Source organism: Dromiciops gliroides, chromosome 4, assembly GCF_019393635.1.
Source record: "Dromiciops gliroides isolate mDroGli1 chromosome 4, mDroGli1.pri, whole genome shotgun sequence".
NCBI classification, from domain to species: Eukaryota; Metazoa; Chordata; class Mammalia; order Microbiotheria; family Microbiotheriidae; genus Dromiciops; species Dromiciops gliroides.
The window spans coordinates 151,738,301-151,757,236 of record NC_057864.1 but is presented as its reverse complement, the minus strand read 5'-3'; the positions used below and the strand labels follow the sequence as shown (position 1 = coordinate 151,757,236).

Here is an 18,936-nt window from a genome sequence, read left to right as displayed (position 1 = left end):
CTAAAGATCTCATTTCCAGGATATATAGAGAACTGATTCATATTTATAAGACTGAGGATCATTCAGACAATAAATGGTCAATGGCAGTGAACAGGCAGTTTTCAAAGGACAAATTTCAAACTATAAACAATCATATGAAAAAATGCTCTAAATAACTGATGATTAGAGAAATGCAAATTAAATCAACTTTGAGGTTCCACTTCACCCTCATAAGACTGGCAATGGTGGCAGAAGAGGAAAATGACACATTAATATACTGTTAGTGGAGCTGTGAATCAGTTCAGCCATTCTGGAAAGCAATTTGGAACTATTCCCAGAAAGTTACAAAACTGTACATACCTTTGATCTAGTTATACTGTTACTTAGGCTATACTCCAAAGACATCAAAGAAAGAGGGAAAGGACCTATATGAACAAAAAAGAATGTATAGTAGCTCTTTTCATGGTAGCCAAAAATTGAAAACTAAGAGGGATTGGCTAGACAAATTGTGGTGTAAGAATATAATTAAATAATATTATGCTGGGGCAGCTAGGTGGCACGGTGGATAGAGCACGGGCCCTAGAGTCAGGAGTACCTGAGTTAAAATCCAGCCTCAGACACTTAAAACTTACTAGCTGTGTGACCCTGGGCAAGTCACTTAACCCCAATTGCCTCACTAAAAAAAAAAAGATAATATTATGCTATAAAATTATGAAATAGACAATTTTATTTATTTTAATTAAAAAAATAATAAACATTTTAATTTAAAGTTTTGAATTCAAAATTCTATCCTTCACTCCCTTCCCTTCCCCTTCCCTGAGTCATCAAGCAATCAGATATAGGTTATACATGTGCAATTATGTAAAACATTACCATATTAGTCATTTTATGTAAGAAAACTCAAAAGAAAAAATAAAAGTGAAAAATAGCATGCTTCAGTCTATGTTTAATTAATATCAGTTCTTTCTTTGGAGGTAGACAGTGTGCTTTATCATTAGTCCTTTGGGATTTTCTTGGATCAATGTTTTGCTAAGAATAGTTGTCATTCACAGTTTCTTCATCAAACAGTATTGCTGTCACTTTTTGCACAAGGTTCTCCTGGTTCTGCTCACTTCACTATGCATCAGTTCATACAAGTCTTTCTAGACCTTTCTAAAATTATCCTGCTTGTCATTTCTTATAGCACAATAATATTCCATCACTATCATATACCACAGATTGTTTAGCCATTCCCCAATTGATGGGCATTCCTTTGATTTCCAATTCTTAGCCATCACAAAAAGAACTGCTATAAATATTTTTGTACAAATAAGTCTTTTCCTCTTTTTTTGGAATGGAAATAGACACTTTTAGGGAAAAAAACTAGAAGGTGTTTTTTATCAGTTGATACAGAGTGAAGCCAGCATAGCTAAAGAGAACAGTTTAAATACTGATCATAACATTATAGAGAAAAACAGTTTTGAAAGACATTAGATGAACCATGAATCTAAAAGAATGGAAATAAAATACATCACTCATCTTCTGAAGAGAGTTGATGAGATTAAATGCAGAAAAATATTTTGAGACATGGCTAACATGAGAATTTGTTTTGCCAGACTATTATGTGACTATTAAGGGATGTAGTTTTCTTTCCTTTTTTTTCAGTTTGCTTAGTTTAGGGGTGGGTAGTGGAAGGGATACATTAATTTAAAAATTCTTTAGTGGGGCAGCTAGGTGGCGCAGTGGATAAAGCGCCGGCCCTGGATTCAGGAGTACCTGAGTTCAAATCCGGCCTCAGACACTTAACACTTACTAGCTGTGTGACCCTGGGCAAGTCACTTAACCCCAATTGCCTTACTGGAAAAAAAAAAAACAAAAATTCTTTAGTTATTCTTTAATTTCAAAGGTTAAATGATTCGCATATGTATTCAATCAAAAATTATCTAAAGAGTCTAACTGCATTTTCTCTTAATTTTCAAATAAATAAGATCTCAAAAATTTAAAACATTTAAAATTTTATCCTAGTGAAAAATAGAAACAGTTACATTTTGCAAATAATTTAAAATTTGTTGCATTCTACAAGTATTGTAATTTGTGAAAAGTTAAAATTGGCAAGGTTACATTTTGTATTTGCTGCATATGAATTATAATAATGTGATATATATGAATGACTTTTTCTATGTTCTTTTCACTTAATAATTTTTTTTCAATTCTATGCTTCATTTGTATGCCAGATAGGCCTTTTTAAAATACATCAATACAAATTCTGTATACAGATTTTTAGCTGGCCTATCCGGGACCTATTTTTTTCCACCCTTGCACTGTTCTCCCTTTATTTTTCTTCCTCATCCTTCAATTCATTTCTCCTTCAATTGTTCATTTTTTTTTTTTGGTGAGGCAATTGGGGTTAAGTGACTTGCCCAGGGTCACACAGCTAGTAATTGTTAAGTGTCTGAGGCCAGATTTGAACTCAGGTCTTCCTGAATCCAGGGCTGGTGTTCTATCCACTACACCACCTAGCTGCCCCCTTCAATTGCTTCTTGTCTTTTCCTTTCCCCTCTTTTCTACCCTTTCTTTGGAGCCTGAACCTGTACTCAATGACCCTCGAAGTAGTATGGTGGCACTACCTAGTAGTGGTATTACTTAGTTATGGTATTACCAGAATAAAGAGTATGTACAGTTTAGTGATTTTAGGGGCATAGTTCCAAATTGTTTTCCAAAATGGCTGGACTAGTACAGAGATCAATTGACAGTACATTGCTGTCCATTTGAGTAATTCTAGATACCTTCTCACTTGGTCCTACTCTCCTGGGCTTTAGTTCCTGGTTCTAGAAAGACTCAAACACCCAGTGATAATCTACTATCAAAAAGGTCAAGAACTATAAGGACTTCTGCATTCATTGAGTCTATAAATTTGTAAATTTCAGCTTTGACTGTAAGGGACAAGGAGGTATAGGGGGTCGTGATAGGAATTGTTTGATTTGAGAATTGATGGAGAGGGGAGTCTGTCAAGACCTTCTTTGATGTGGAGACAGATACACCAGTCTATGGATGGCCTTGATATTGGACCTTTTGGGAGCTTTTGTGCTAGAGGTGAGCCAGATCTAGGATCACTACTCCCTATTTCTTCCTGCTACATGGCTTTGGAATCCCAGCTCTATCAATTAACAGCTGTATGACCTTCTCAAGTTATTTAATCTTTCTGTAAAATGATGGGGTTAGATTGGATGACTTCTAAATTCCCTTCCAGTTCTGAATCTAGGATTCTATTGTGGTGAGTTCTCTGGGCTCACTATTTCAGACCTAGGTCGACTCCATCTCTAGGGGTACCTCTAAGGGGCTAATATGTCTCTTTTGTACTACTCTTGGCTACAGTTTCTCTTCTGTCGTGGTTTTCCCCACTGTTGGCCTCCAGTCACTTGTATCCCAATTACATTTAACCAATTAACACCAAATAGCCTTTGCAAAGGGGGTATTTACTTTGAATATTTAGCAAGACAAGAAGTACAAACATTTTCCCTCCAACACTTCAGGGGAACATTCTCCCCTATACAGCCTGGATGTCTGAAGAGAATAGGTTTAGATTGAACAGTTTCTACACAGCATTGGTCTCATCAAGTTTATGTTTAAATGAAGAATAGTTTCTATTTGCCAAAGGTTACTCCTCAATCCTTGGGGTCCCAAAGTGAGACCAGGTGACTAAAAAGCATATCATGGACTCAACTCATAGGCCTCTTCAATAGTTTATTTTTAGGACCTCTTGAAATTCACAACAATCTCCATCTCCAATTCACTTCACCTAAAATGACAGAAAATACTGAGGCAAAGAACCAATGTCTTTGGATGGGAAGGACCTAAGCTCTCTTCCCTTAAAACAATATTTCTCTTACCAGAATATTGACAAATACGTCACCCAAAGAAAAGGGCTAAGGCTCTAACCAGCAGGTACTATTGAATGTATCCCTTAGTTCCAACCAATCAAAAAAGGCTCCTCTACATCACATGATAAGGGGGATAGAACCAGTTACATAATGTCTATACATGCTTCAAAGTCTCCACACAGTACTTTGATTTTGTGTCATCAGGACCATCCAGAAGTAGGTCCCTCAACCTCTTCAAGGTAGGTCTGTATAAGGGGCCCTCTAAGCATGCTCAGGAGGACTGGGTTCATTAGCCAGTACCTTATTACAATATTATCTTCTGATCTCTTTGTTAGGCACTATGGGGATACAAAAGACATAGAAGATATGGTCTTTGCCTTCAAGGAGATAGAAGTCTTGTTAATGAAACAAGAATATAAAAAAGTCACAGGATCCAAGATTACCAAATAAGAGGAAAATCACTGTGGACTAGGTTTTTGTTTCGTTTTTTGTTTTAGTAAAACTTCAAGGAGGTGATAGATCTTGAGTAATCGTGTCTAGAAATTGCATACTTTTTATTTCCTCCTCCCCATCTTCTCCACCTCCTGACTTCCCTAACAATTGATATGTGGTATGGTATTGTTTGAATCTAGTAGTGGAAATCATTCTGATTCATGGCCAACCACTTCCTTGCATAGTACATCAGGGCACCTGTGGCTCAGTGCTGTGTGAAACAAGATTTTATTTTATGATTTTCACTTGTAGAACAATTTAGAATGATTACAATTAAGTGGGACTTTCCAGGTCAATGTCTCTATTTCTGAACAGCCCCAGGTGACAGTGCAATTTTTAAATTTTAAGACAGTTATTTTTTTTAATGCTACAAAGCTTTGCAGGACAATCCTCTTGAAATCCCCCTTTATTAAACCTGCCAACTACAATGACCTGAAACTGTTCCAGTTCTCTGAGTCCATCAGCAAGCCAGAATATTTTGAAAACTCTTATCCAGCACAGGAATACAACAAACATCAGTTTAATCATAGGGAATTATGTGAAGCCTGCACACACTGAGCCAGTGGAAAGAGACCCATGTGACAGCCCATGGCTTCAATTCCTGACTGATTTTGTGGGAGAATAAACTCTTGGCAAAGAGTTCAAATGCTGAGCTATGAGAATAATTCCATGTCAGTTCAATACACTAAGCATTTATTAAGTGCTTACTCTATTTTGCACACTGAACTAGGTGGTGGTGAGATTTAGAATGGGAAGGGGCCATAGTTTAAACCCCTTATTTTACAAAGGAGTAAACAGACCCAAAGAGTTTTAAATGACTTGTCCAAGGTCATCCAGGTATGACAGTATTTCTCTGGTGTGCAGTGCCTGAAGGCCAGGGATGTGACATTTCACCTCCTGGCCCTTTTCTCTGGTACCTTGAGGGGTTAGGGGATCTCTGTTCTCTGCCACTGACCAGAGCCCTATTTACTGTGCTCCCCCTTTTAGGAGTCCATGACTAGCACTGCAGTCCCCCTGAGCCATTTAATTACCAAATTAACATTTACAAAGGAATATTTGCTTCAAAGACAGTCAAGAACAAACATCCAAATATTTTCCCCAACACCTTGGGGGCAAGATCCCACCCCATGCCCTTCCTTTACTACCTCAGTTTCTGGGGAAAGGAGAGGAATTAGTCTTACAAACTAGCTTAGTTCCTATGTAGCATGAGTCCCACTAAGTTCAAGTCTAAAGTTCTACCAGGCTAGCACCTCAAACCCTTTCTTCTCAGGCCTTCCCTGATGGACTAGCTACAGCATCTGGCCTGGAATTCTGCATTTCCATATCTCTTTGATTTGAACTCATAGATTGCAACTCATCTCTCTGCACCTGGAATAAAAAAAGATAAACAAAACCAAACCCCATACTTGTTTCTAGGAAGCTATATAGCTCACAAGGAAGGGGATATGTGTGACCCTCAGGTTACCCTCTATGACTAAATGAGTCTAACCCTAGACATGAATACCAGAAAGAGAGTAACTAAGCTTTAGTCAGGTCGTTTTAAAGATTCAGACAGTTTTGGAAAAAGGCTGCTCCTAACCATATGGTAGGTAAACCAACAGAATATCCAGGCATTTGCTAATTCTTCTGTCTCCAAGGAACGGGTCTCAAGCAATGCCTTTTTCAGGTAGTCTGGACATAAGCCAAAGTCTTTTACACAATAAGCAGAGCTGGGATTTGACTCCAAGTTCCCCAGCTACAAATTCAATGATATTTTACAGATGAAACAAAATACTTCCTGATCTCAAGGAGTTTGAAATCTATGGTGGAGGTGGTGGAGATGGTGGAGGTGGTGGTGGTGGTGGTGGTGTATGTTGGGGTGGGGAGTGTGCATGTGACAACTTGTACACATGTAACTAAATGCAAAGTAAATATAATTTCCAGGGGAATGGCATAGATGGAGAAGAACAGTTTGTTAATAATAAAACAGGCATTCCTGAGGGCACAATGGGAATGGTAAGGGAAAGTGGGACAGAGACTCCAAAGGGATTGGAGCTGACATAGATGGGAAGTGATGGTCATGGAAGTGAACCTAGTCTTCATTTTAGAATCACTAGGAATCTAAGTGGAGTCATAGCATAGTAGATTATCATGGCTTTCCTCCATCCATAGTAGCAAAAGTAATATTGATTGGCACAGTGCAAGGAATACTGACTCTGGAGTCAAGAGACTTGTATTGAAATCCAGCCCGGAACATTCTCTACCTGTATGACCTTGTAATATCACTTAACCCCCAGGGCTTCAGTTTTCTCACCTGTAAAATGAAAGGATTGTGCTAAATGGTCTCTGAAGTCCCTTTCAGTTCTAGATCTATGATCCCTTGATTCTCAATTCTTAAGGCAGAAGCAGAAAGTGTCTGGGTATGTGCCTCTGTGTGTGTGTGTGTGTGTGTGTGTGTGTGTGTGTGATTATGAGCACACACATGATATGCGGATGTCCAGTCCCTAGCCCAGCTTGACAATCAAGCCAGAGAAGTATAGTCTTTGTGCCAGGTTGGTTATAGTAGAATGAGGCATATTCTGAGGCACTCCATTTCATCTAGATTTGTGGCAGATATAATTCATAAAAAGAAACAACTTTTTTTTTGTTTTTGTTTTTGTGGGGCAATGGGAGTTAAGTGACTTGCCCAGGGTCACACAGCTAGTAAGTGTCAAGTGTCTGAAGTCGGATTTGAATTCAGGTCCTCCTGAATCCAGGGCTGGTGCTTTATCCACTGTGCCACCCAGATGCCCCAAAACAGCTTTTTAAAAATGCCCTTTTAGATAACTTGCCAATAACATTATATATACATGTATGTGTGTAAATATATGTATATATTAATATCTATTATATAATATTAAATATTTCTGAAGCAGTTTCCTCATCTGTAATATGAGGCAGTTGGATGGTATGGCTTCTAACTAGGTTTCTTTTTGGTTCTAGATGATATATTAGATAATAGATCTAGATCTATGATCATATAACTCTATCCAGGACACATCACTACTCTATTTAAAGACCATACATAAGTGATTTCCCATTATCTACCACATCTCCCAAGACTTTTCCTACTTTTGTTCCAATTTACCTGTCCAATCTTCTTTTATCATTCTATTTTATGTATTCTATATTCCAATCATATTGGTCTACACTCTATGCTGTTCCTTTTTTTTTTTTTTGCAGGGCAGTGGGGGTTAAGTGACTTGCCCAAGGTCACACAGCTAGTAAGTGTCAAGTGTCTGAGGCCAGATTTGAACTCAGGAACTCCTGAATCAAGGGCCGGTGCTTTATCCACTGCGCCACCTAGCCGCCCCCTATGCTGTTCCTTTTTGAGGACTAAGAAGCTAATTGAAACAGAGGTGAGAAAACTGATTTTTAGCTTCTCCAATGTACTCCTTTTGGTTGGAAAAGACCGGAAGCTTTAGTCTGACTTTTGGTAACAAATCATAGCCTGGTCTCTCAGTCTATTATCAAATGAGACAATATTTGTATAGTACTTACCACAGTGCCTGGCACATACTATCCCCTTAAAAACCGCTCTCTCTATATTTATATAATTAGAACCTAAAAAAAAAAGAGTTGTACACAGTAAACACAATGCATGTTGTGAAGTTGAATTGAATTACAGATGGTATAGACTTTGGAGACAAGTAAGACACTTATCCTGATCAAAGAATGATTTTAACTGAAGCCCTCCAGACAGTAGAGGAAAGGACATCTGTGTTTCCCACCTAGTTCCTTAGTAACTGTCAAGAAACACATAGAACCATAATGATCAAAAATGATTCCTTCTCCATTTAATCATTCACTGTGAGAAAATAATTAATGACGAATATGGCAAACTTCAAATTCCCCTTTTCGTTACTTGCTATCAGCCAGACTCACTGTTCCCCTCAAGACCACAAACAGATAGGAGCAAGTATGCTGGCTCAGTCTGGGTGGAGTCCAAATTATTTGGATTGATTATTATATAGAGAGATATTGTCCTGAATCAAGGGAACAGTTTAGTCCTTCTGACCTGATGCAATCCACCTTTAATTATGTGAACCAATTAGATTTGATTGATGTGTAATGACCCACCTCTTATTGAAAAGGGATAAAAACCTAAAAAGGCAGCCATGTGGTTTCTTTGGACTACAAGAGCCTAGGTAGCTGCTTCGTCAATTCCTTACTGGTACAGATTGATAAATTGATAATAAACTTGCCCCAAACATTTATCTTTCACAATTATTTTAACTGTCATATCACCCAGTAAGTACCTAAGTAAAAACCTTTACCCAATGGTAAAGTCTGTACTTTACCATTTTCAATGGGCTTTCGTGGCCATTATATCATTTGAACCTCACAACATCTCTGTGAGATAGGGTAATATATTGCATAGAGAGCTGGTCTTGGAGCTAGTAAGATCTGAGTTCAAGTCCTGCTTCTGAGTTATACAGGCTATGTAACCCTAGGCAAGTCAGTTAATCTCTCAGTTCCCTAGGTGACTCTCTAAGATTACATGTGGTAGAGAAGCTGCTAAGTGGTAAGAGGAGTTTCCTATATCATTGAATTCACAGGTCCAGCCATAGGATCATAGATGCGTGATAAAATTATCCAAGGGTCCAACTGAATCAATGTCATAGTGTGTGACTACAGCTTTATTACATTCAGAGCACAAGTCTTCACTGTGTACAAAAAAATCAGCAAGCCCTGAGCAGCAATTTTAAGCTAAATCATATAGGTTTTGATTATATAATTAGGATAGGTACAATGGAATTCGAAAAAACCAAACAAGGGAAAATAATGATTTATACCTCAAAGGTGACTGCAAGAGAAGATCTGTATCAGATACAAAAGGAAACTAGCTGATAAATACCAGAACCATAGCTGATAACTCAAGCTGGAATTTACTGACAGAGCTAAAGATAGAGATATATCAAGCTAGAAATTAAAGACAGACAAACAGATATCTCAGGAATTCACTGGGGGTATAGTTGATGTCTCAGATTGATGTAGCTAACTCTAGCTAATTACATGACAGGTTTATCTTGAGTAAATGGTGATAATAAAGTTAAGCCAGAAATCATCACAGATATAAAATAATAATAATAACTAATATATGGTGCTTTAAGGTTTGCAAAATGCTTTAAAATATTATCTCATCTGATCTTTACAATAATCCCAGGAGGGGGCAGCTAGGTGGTACAGTGGATAAAACACTAGCCCTGAATTCAGGAGGACCTGAGTTCAAATATGGCCTGAGACATTTGACACTTACTAGCTCTGTGACCCTGGGCAAGTCACTCAACCCTCATTGCCCTGCAAACAAACAAACAAATAAAAAAACCAATAATCCCAGGAGTTAGATGTCATTATTGCCCCCATTTTATAGATGAGGAAACTGAGGCAGAAAGCAGTCAGGTGACTTGTCCAGGATCACACAGCTTTTGTCTGAGGTCATATTTGAACTCAGGTCTATCTTGTCTCCAGGGACAGTGCTCTGTCCCTTATCACCTAGCTGTCTAATGTTGAGATATAAGGGACCTTAGAAACATAGAGTAACATCCCCTCATTTTACAGATGAGGAAAATAAGGATGAAAGAGGTTAACTAACTTGCCCAAGATCACACAATGAATATTCAATTCAGGATTCAAATTCAGGTCTTTCTGGCTCAGTCCAAACACTCTATCTGCTGTGCTATCTAACTATCTTTATCCTTAACATAATTTTGAGGGAAGTATAATAGGTACATACTACAGCTAGGTTCCCATTAGTACACATAATTAATTCTGTGGTCACATGTATTCCAATTCACACTATTCCAAGTTATAATTATGAAAAGATATGGTCATTAGTTCCAGACTAATAGAAATGTACAGTGTGAATCTGAATAACAAGAATTCATTATTCAGATGAATGGGGACCTAGTTATATTTCCATCTAGTGGATGAGGATTTAGAGGCTAGTAAGAGTGAATTGTTTTATCTAAAGTCACACAACTAATAACTGACAGAGCCAGGACTAGAACCCAGGTTTCTACTAGAAAGGAAGAAGAGACATGTCTAGGGTAGAGGAAGGTTGCTTTCTGTGAATGAACCTTCTGGATCTCAGAGAACCTCATTAAACTGAAGATTTCTTCAGACTATCACACTCATGTAGTAGACATTTAATACATGGTTGTTGAACTGAATTGTGACTCTTTGTCCAATACTTTTTCTATACTATGCAGCCTCTTTAATGATCCAAACTTGGTAGGTGATATAAGCTGCAGAGTCATTTAACCAGAATAGATCTTAGAGAATATCTAGTACAATCCCACCATCTGACAGAAAAGAAAAATGAAACCCATTAGAAGTTAGGTGACTTTCCCTAAGTCCCAGTCATAGGAAATAGGTTAGCTATTGACTGGTAGTTAAGGTTATTGGTGTCCTCTTGGAATTTTTTTTAGGGAATAGAACCTGACTGAAAAAAATCGGAGCTTACAGCTTCTGATTGTCTCCATCAGTAATTAGTGCTATTACTGAAAAACAATTGTCAGTGTTTTCTCTTTCTAAAGCAAATTCAGTGTAGGAATAGAGAATAGACACCTTAGGGAATAGCTACTATAGCTTGTCCCAGAAATCAGTAGAGAACTAGATCACAGAAGGCCATATGAATAAGTAATTAGGCAGTTGGGTGGTGGATAGAGCTCTAGGCCTAAAGTCAGGAAGACCTGAATTCAAATCTGGCCTCAGACCTTAGCTGTGTGATCCTGGCCAAGTCACTTAACTTGTTTACCTCAATTTCCTCAGTTGTAAAATGGGATAATAATAGCACCTATCTCCTAGGAATATTGTGAGGATCAAATGAGATACTAATTGTAAAGCACTTAGCACAGTGCTTGGCACATAGTAGTTGTATATGTATGTGTATGTGTATATACACACACACATATATGTATACATATGCTATGTATAATCTATCTATCTATCCATACATCCATCTATTATCTATCTATCTATCTATCTATCTATCTATCTATCTATCTATCTATCTATCTACCTATCTATTGATGTCCAAGAAAACTCTAGGAATTTGGAGCTCAGTAAAGTTAGAGGAGTCCAGGTTACATGATAGGATAGTAGACTAGAGGAAGGAAAGAAAAAATGCTTTGCAATTTTTCCCTCAGGATTCTGCAATTTGTATTTTTTTGCGGGGGAGAGTCATGGCTTTGCTTAACTCCACTCTAGCCAAACTCCTCTCCTCTTTAGTCTGTTGAGCCCATTTGGGCAACATTCTAATTGTGATCTAGTATTTTCTCTATGTATGACTATGGGTTTGGTCTTGGGGGTCGGACTGAGGAACAAGCCTCTCTGGATCATCCTTGGTGATTAGGAAGTCTAAAGTGATCAGTTCCCTGAGGCAGTTGTTCTCAACCTTTTCTCATGTGTCTTATACTCCTTTGGGGGCCTAATCAAGCCTATGGACTCCTTAGAATAATGTTGTTAAATGCAGAAAGTATAAGACATATGATTGCAAAAGGAAACCAACTTATTTTAAAATAGCTATCAATATGCATACATATACTTATATGTATACATATACATAGATACATTCATACACACACATATGTGTATGTATAATATATATATATATATAATATGTATATATAACAAGTTCATGGATCCTTGATTAAGAACACCTGTCCTCAAAGAACTAAGGAATGAGAGGACTTTTAGAATTGCTTGTGGAGGGGGTGGGGATGATGATGGATGCCTGATGATGAGTGCCCTTTTCCTTTATTCCCTCATGCTTATTTTTAGTGCTGCTTTTCAAGCTAGGAATTCTCTTGGAGAGACTTTACAGGGAATTTAAAGTCCATGGTGATAGCATTTCTCTTTTAATCATGGCTGAAATCTACCTGAACAACACAGCACCCTGGACCTGAGTGGACTGAGAGGATATGAGAGAAGGATTCCACCTTTATGTAGAACTTGCCGATAATACTGCTTAGAATTCTGTCTGAGCTTCGTTTTTCTGTATATAATGCAAGTCTCTGCACCTGGCCTTCAGCTGTGACCCCAGAAAACGAAGACCTACCAATTATTGCCTTGCATTAAAGTGACACTTCAAAAACTTGTTAAATTACCTGGAGGAAAAACCTGCTCAGAAATCTGTTTTACTGTCTGAATCAGCAGCCAGAGGGCTGAAGCTCTGTGTGTGTGTGTGTGTGTGTGTGTGTGTGTGTGTTTATGTGTATGTATGTATGTATGTGTGTGTGTGTGCACGTACCTGTGCTGAGGGACAAAGAACATTTTTCTTAGGACCCTTTTCAGATAATTCTGCAGTTGGTGGGGCTCTTATCTAGTCCAGGACTGACTTTGAAAAGTCTCAAGGTTGAATTTTGGCAGGTCCTTCTAAATCTTCATGTTTTCTCATCTTAACTAGAGAAATGCATTACTGTTGGTTTGCTTCAAGTATGGCACAAGGGATCTCTACCAGGGCTAGTACACATTGCACACTCTTTTGAAAAAGTGTTGCACCTTAAGTTCTGGAGGCTCTAGAACTCAATCCTCTAGTCAAACAGACCAGACTAGAGATGTAGGTGTCCTCAGAATGGACAGAATTGCCCTCAGGAAGGTTATGCAGAGAAAATGAAGAGAGTAGGGGTAAATCAACACCCAATGAAATAGGCAGCCAAGAACTGTTTGCCATTGGCTGGCAAGGAGAATTCTCAGAAAGGATTAGGGAGCATGAATAGAGAGAAGACATCCTGTTCTGTTTAGTTGAGGTGACACTACCTAATACCCCCCACATCCTGGATTTCCACAGGTGGGAACCAACCCCCCAAATATCACTGTCTCTTTGCTCAATACGGTTCCCATCTAAAGTTTATTATTCTGTGAAATTTCCCAATATAGCTCAAGCACAAGTCTCCACAGCTATGGATTCTGTAGTACTAAAAAAAAAAACAACCTTGAAAACATTAAGGATGGGACTACCTTCATTTCATCCAATAGAAAATGAAGAAAATAGAAAGAACTCACAAGAATCCATAAACAAATGCAGAAAACACACAAAAGACTTGCAAGAGACCATAAAATAAATAAATAATGCATGTAGTTTTCTCTCCCCAGTAGGCCTTACTTCCCACTTTTCCATAGAGTCCTAAAGTCCTCCAGACTCAGAGTCTCCTCTTGATTTGTACTTTTCTCATAAAGGAACTGAATTTAGGACTGCTAGAGAGGTAAATCTCCAAAATTCAAATGAGTCTCAAAGAAAATTGAGTCACAATAAGGTTAAGTCACTCACTCATCCCTGGTTACACAGCTAGTAAGTATCTGAGGCTGGATTTGAACTTGGGTCTTCCCAACTGCAAGCTCATCACTCTAGCCACTGCAAAACCTAGCTTCCTCAGGAAGCTGATTCTGCTGAGTAGAAATTAGCCAAGCCCTTATCAGATAGTTTGTATCTCTTGGCCTATGACATTAAAAATAGAAAACCAATCAGATATGTGTGAGTGAAGACTACACCCCACTACCCTACTCCATGAAACCCATAATCCCTCAGCTTTCTATAGTATGGAGCTGACAAAAGACCCATTTGACTCATATTAACTAAGATAATTGACAAAATCATAGCAGAATCTGAGTATACTAAGTATCAGGGTGGCCTCTCATAGGATCATTGCTGACTCCCTCCTTTCTACTCATGCCAAGGTCTTAAAGACCATCAAATCAGAGATTCCAAAGTCCTCCCTGGTTGTTGTTGTTGTGCATCCTTTCTTCTAGAAGAAGACCAATTACATATATTGCAACTTTATCCCCCATATCCCATATCATCCACCATATTAGGCATTGGGCTTTTTTTTTGATGAATATATCCTTTGGTCTGTCTAAGTCTATAAGGTGAAGGCAAAAAATAGAGGAAGAGGTACTCCCTCCCTCCTCTGGTCTCTAGCAATTGTATATGGGTACCACCAACTGTGTCCAGACACTCTTTTTCTCCATCCCTCCTAATCAGGCATTTCCTGCTCCCTAATCACTTTCCCTCCACCCTCCCTCTGTAGACTGAAGTTTTCCTAACAGCTATATATATAAACTGACAGTCAGTCAGGTTATAAACATTTTTGTAAACAATAATAAACAACATAATAAATTTAAAACTTAAATAATACATAATAAACATTGTAATAAACATGCCGTGTGTCAGGAACTGTCCTAAAGCCTAGGGATTAGAAAGGTAAAAGACAGTCCTTGTTCTCAATGTGCTAGTAAGTCTAGTAAGGAGATAACATGAAAACAACTATTGAACAAGCATGCTTTCTAATAGAATACACTGGAAATAAGAGAGGGAAGGCACTAGAATTAAGGAGGGAATCAGGAAAGAATTCCTGTAGAAGGTAGGATTTTAGTTGGGATTTTGGTGGGATTTTAGCTTGAAGGAAGTCAGGAGGCACAGACAAGGAAATAGAGGATTTTAGACATGGAGTACAGCAAGTGAAAATAGGCAGAGTCAGAGATGGATTGTCTTATGCAAGGAACAAGAAGGTCAGTGTTACTGGATCACAGAATATATAGGAGTGAGCAAAATGTAAAAATACTAGAAATATAGGAAGAAACCCAGTAATAAAGAATTTTGAATGCCAAATGGAGATCTTATATTTTGAAGTGATAGTGACCCACTGGGGTTTATTGAGTAGGGGGTGTGGAGTGGTCAGATCTGTACTTTAGGAAAATCAATTTATAGCTGAGTGAAGGATAGATTGTAATGGGGAAAGTCTTGTGGCAGGGGGACAAACAGGTAGGCTATTATACAAGTTCAGCCATGACTTCATAAGGGCCTGCATAAAGGTAGTGTCAACATTAGAGGAGAGAAGGGAGGCATATTATAGAGATGTTATGAAAGTAAAATCAACTAGCTTTGGCAAGATATTTGATGTATGGTGTGAGAGAGTGAAGAGTTAAAAAGGACATCTTGGTTGTGAACCTTGGATTATTGGAAGGATGGTGCTACCCTCAAATGTCATGGGGAAGTTAAGAAGAGGGAAAAGTTTTGGTGGGGAAATGAGTTTAGTTTTGGACATGTTGACTTTAAGATGTCTATGGGAAGATAGGTGGTACAGTAGAGTGCTGAGCTGGGAGTCATGAAGACCTGAGTTCAAATCCAGCCTCAGAAACTTCCTAGCTAAGTGACATTGGGCAAGTCATCCAATCTCTGCTTGCAACTAGAGAAGGAAATGACAAACCATTCTAGTATTTTTGCCAAGAAAACCCCACGGACAGAAGTTTACAGGGCCATGAAGAGTCAGTCACAACTGGAACAACTGAACAACAATCTGGTTCAAGATGTGCAATGGTCGGTTGGAGATGCAAGACTGGAATTCAGCAGAAGGGTTAGAACTGGATAAGAAGTTTTGAGAATCATTAACATAGATAATAATTGAATCCATGGGAGCTGGTAAGATCATTATATGAAATAGTATAGAGAAAGAAGAGAAAAAGGTTCAGGAAAGTGCTCTGTGGGACACCAATGGTAATGGAGCATGACTTGAAGATCCAGCCAAAGAGACTGAGAAGGAGTGGTCAGAAAGGTAGAAGAACCAGAAGAAAACAGTGTCATGAAACCTAGAGAGAAGCAGATGAAATAGACAGTATCCATTCCAAATAAATATTTTAAAGCCTCTACTGTGAGTCAGGGAACCGTGCAAGTGTTAGGAATTCAATGAATAAACAAGAAAGACAGCCTGCCCATGAGGAGTTTACAATCTATTGGGGGGGGGCAATTCACAAAAAGAGGCAGAAAAGGGGGAATGGGGAAATGGGAAGGATTTCCTGGAATTAAAATCAGGCAGAGCAGCAGATGTGAGAGGGCATCATCTGTCCTCTATAAAGGAAGGCATTAGGAGGAATTGAGTAGCCGCCCTCCAGCCCTCCTAACAAAGGAGAAAAGGTTAAAAAAAATAAGGATTGAGAAAAGGCCCTTAAATTTAGAAATTAAGGAATTGTTAGTAATTTTGGAGAGAGGAATTTCAATTGAATGATGAGGTCCCTCAGATCTAGCTTTTTACCTTCTTTGAGACATATAAACATTTAATCAAAATTATTGAAATTTTCTTTCTCTTCACTTGGATCGATCTTCCAGACTAGAAACTTGATACCACACATAAAAGTTAGAGCCTCTGTCCTTTCTTCAATCTCTATATATGGAAAGCCCTTCACTGGCCCATTTGTCCCTCCCCATAACCAATAATCATACAAAAACCCACTAAGAGTTCAGATTGATAATTTTATCTTGAATTGACCAGCTTTGGCACTAATTGAAACATAATGGAAGGTCACCAACCTCACTTTCCTCCAGAGCCATCTGGATCCAGTGGAGCCGTAAAATCCAGATCCAAAATATCCCTCCCCAGCTTCGATGGGAGGTGTTGGACTGCCTGCTGGCCCAGTATGGCGCAGTAGAGAACGGTGAGCAAGTGAACACCGAGAGCAAGACTGCAGTGGTGAATGTAACCTATTCCAACCGGGAACAGACAAGGCAAGCCATCATGAAGCTGAATGGCCACCAGCTGGAGAACCACTCGCTGAAGGTCTCTTATATCCCTGATAAGCAGATGGCTCAGGGTCCTGAGAATGGTCGCCGAGGGGGCTTTAATTCCCAGGGTCAACCCCGCCAGGGCTCACCTGTGGTGGCAGGTGCTCCCTCTAAACAACAGCCAGTGGATATTCCCCTCAGGCTCCTGGTGCCCACCCAGTATGTGGGTACCATCATTGGCAAGGAAGGGGCCACCATTCGTAACATCACTAAACAGACTCGGTCTAAGATTGATGTTCACCGAAAGAAGAATGCTGGAGCAGCCGAGAAGGCCATCAGTGCTCACTCCACCCCAGAAGGGTGCTCTTCTGCTTGCAAGATGATTCTGGAAATCACGCAGAAAGAAGCAAAAGATACCAAGACAGCTGATGAGGTCCCCTTGAATATCCTGGCCCACAATAATTTTGTGGGACGTCTAATTGGCAAAGAAGGATGAAACCTGAAAAAAGTGGAACAGGATACAGAGACCAAAATCACCATTGACCCTTTACAACCCTGAGTGGACCATCACAGTTAAGGGCTCTATTGAGAACTGCTGTAAAGCTGAGCAGGAGATTATAAAGAAAGTCCGTGAGGCCTATGAGAATGATGTAGCAGCCATGAGTCTACAGTCTCATTTGATCCCTGGCCTCAACTTGGCTGCTGTGGGCCTCTTCCCAGCCTTATCCAGTGCTGTTCCCCCACCTCCAAGCAGTGTCTCAGGGGCTGCCCCTTATAGCTCCTTCATGCAGGCTCCAGAGCAGGAGATGGTTCAGGTATTCATCCCTGCCCAGGCAGTGCATGCCATCATCGACAAGAAGGGGCAGCACATTAAGCAGCTGTCAAGGTTTGCCTGTGCCTCCATCAAGATTGCTCCCCCAGAGACCCCCGATTCCAAAGTTCAGATGGTCATCATCACTGGACCCTCTGGGGCTCAGTTTAAGGCTCAAGGAAGAATCTATGGCAAACTCAAGGAAGAGAACTTTTTTGGTCCTAAGGAAGAGGTAAAACTGGAAACTCACATCCAGGTGCCTGCATCCTCAGCTGGCAGAGTCCATCGGCAAAGGCGGCAAAACTGTCAATGAGCTGCAGAACTTGACTGCTGATGAGAACGAGCAAGCCATTGTCAAAGTCATTGGACACTTTTACGCTAGGCAGATGGCCCAGCGTAAGATCCAAGACATCCTTGCTCAGGTGAAGCAACAGCACCAGAAGGGACAGAGCAACCAGACTCCGGCACAGAGGAAATGATCTGCCTCCAACCCTATTGGCCCAGGACAGAAAAAGTAGAAATCAAGAGTGGCCAGCTTAAGAATGAATGGGAATCAGGGATGCTTGATCAAGATATTGAATGAGATTTTCCCAGTCTTTAAAACAAATGTTTCAATCAGGAAGACTAATATAACAAAAAAAAAACTAAACCAATTGGCTCAACCCTATTGTCTACCCTTCCCTTGGACTTTCCTCATCCAAATTATAGTTCAGTGTCAATTGCTTTTTAAAAAAAGAAGAAGAAACATAATGGGAATGACTTTTTAAAGCCCAGGAAGCTTTGGATCAGACATCCATCCTATCAGACAGAAAGAAAAGGAAGAAAGAGGAGAACAAGTAACTTTAGCATTTGCATGAAATCTTGATTCGTTCATGAATCAAATATATATCCCATGCCCTGAGAGTCACAGCTGTCCTTTTTTTCTTTTTTAAAACATTTTTATTAAAAATTTTGAATTCCAAATTCTATGCTTCCCTACCCTCTTTCTCTCCTCCCTCCCTGAGGTGGTAAACAATCAGATATAGGTTATACATGTGTAATTATGTAAAACATTTTGATATTAGTCATTTTTGTATAAGAAGATGAATAAAAGAAAAAATGAAAGAAGGAAAATGAAAAATGGCATGCGTAAGTCTATGTTCAATCAATATCATCAGTTCTTTCTTTGGAAATGGATAGCATGCTTCTTCATTATTCCTTTGGGATTGTCTTGGATCTTTGCATTGCTGAGAATAGCTAAGCCATCTACAATTCTTCATCAAACAATATTGCTGTTA

General features: G+C 39.2%; 1 protein-coding gene across 1 annotated transcript in view; it reads left to right on the top strand.

Moving 5' to 3' along the window:
* Positions 1-18,138, top strand: part of LOC122754715 (insulin-like growth factor 2 mRNA-binding protein 1) — a 168,789-nt gene extending 150,651 nt beyond the window's left edge. The window contains 3 exon segments of the mRNA XM_044003193.1: positions 16,672-17,385; positions 17,387-17,942; positions 17,944-18,138. Coding sequence (XP_043859128.1) covers positions 16,672-17,385; positions 17,387-17,942; positions 17,944-18,138 — 1,465 coding nt within the window.
* The last annotated feature ends 798 nt before the right edge of the window (positions 18,139-18,936 follow it).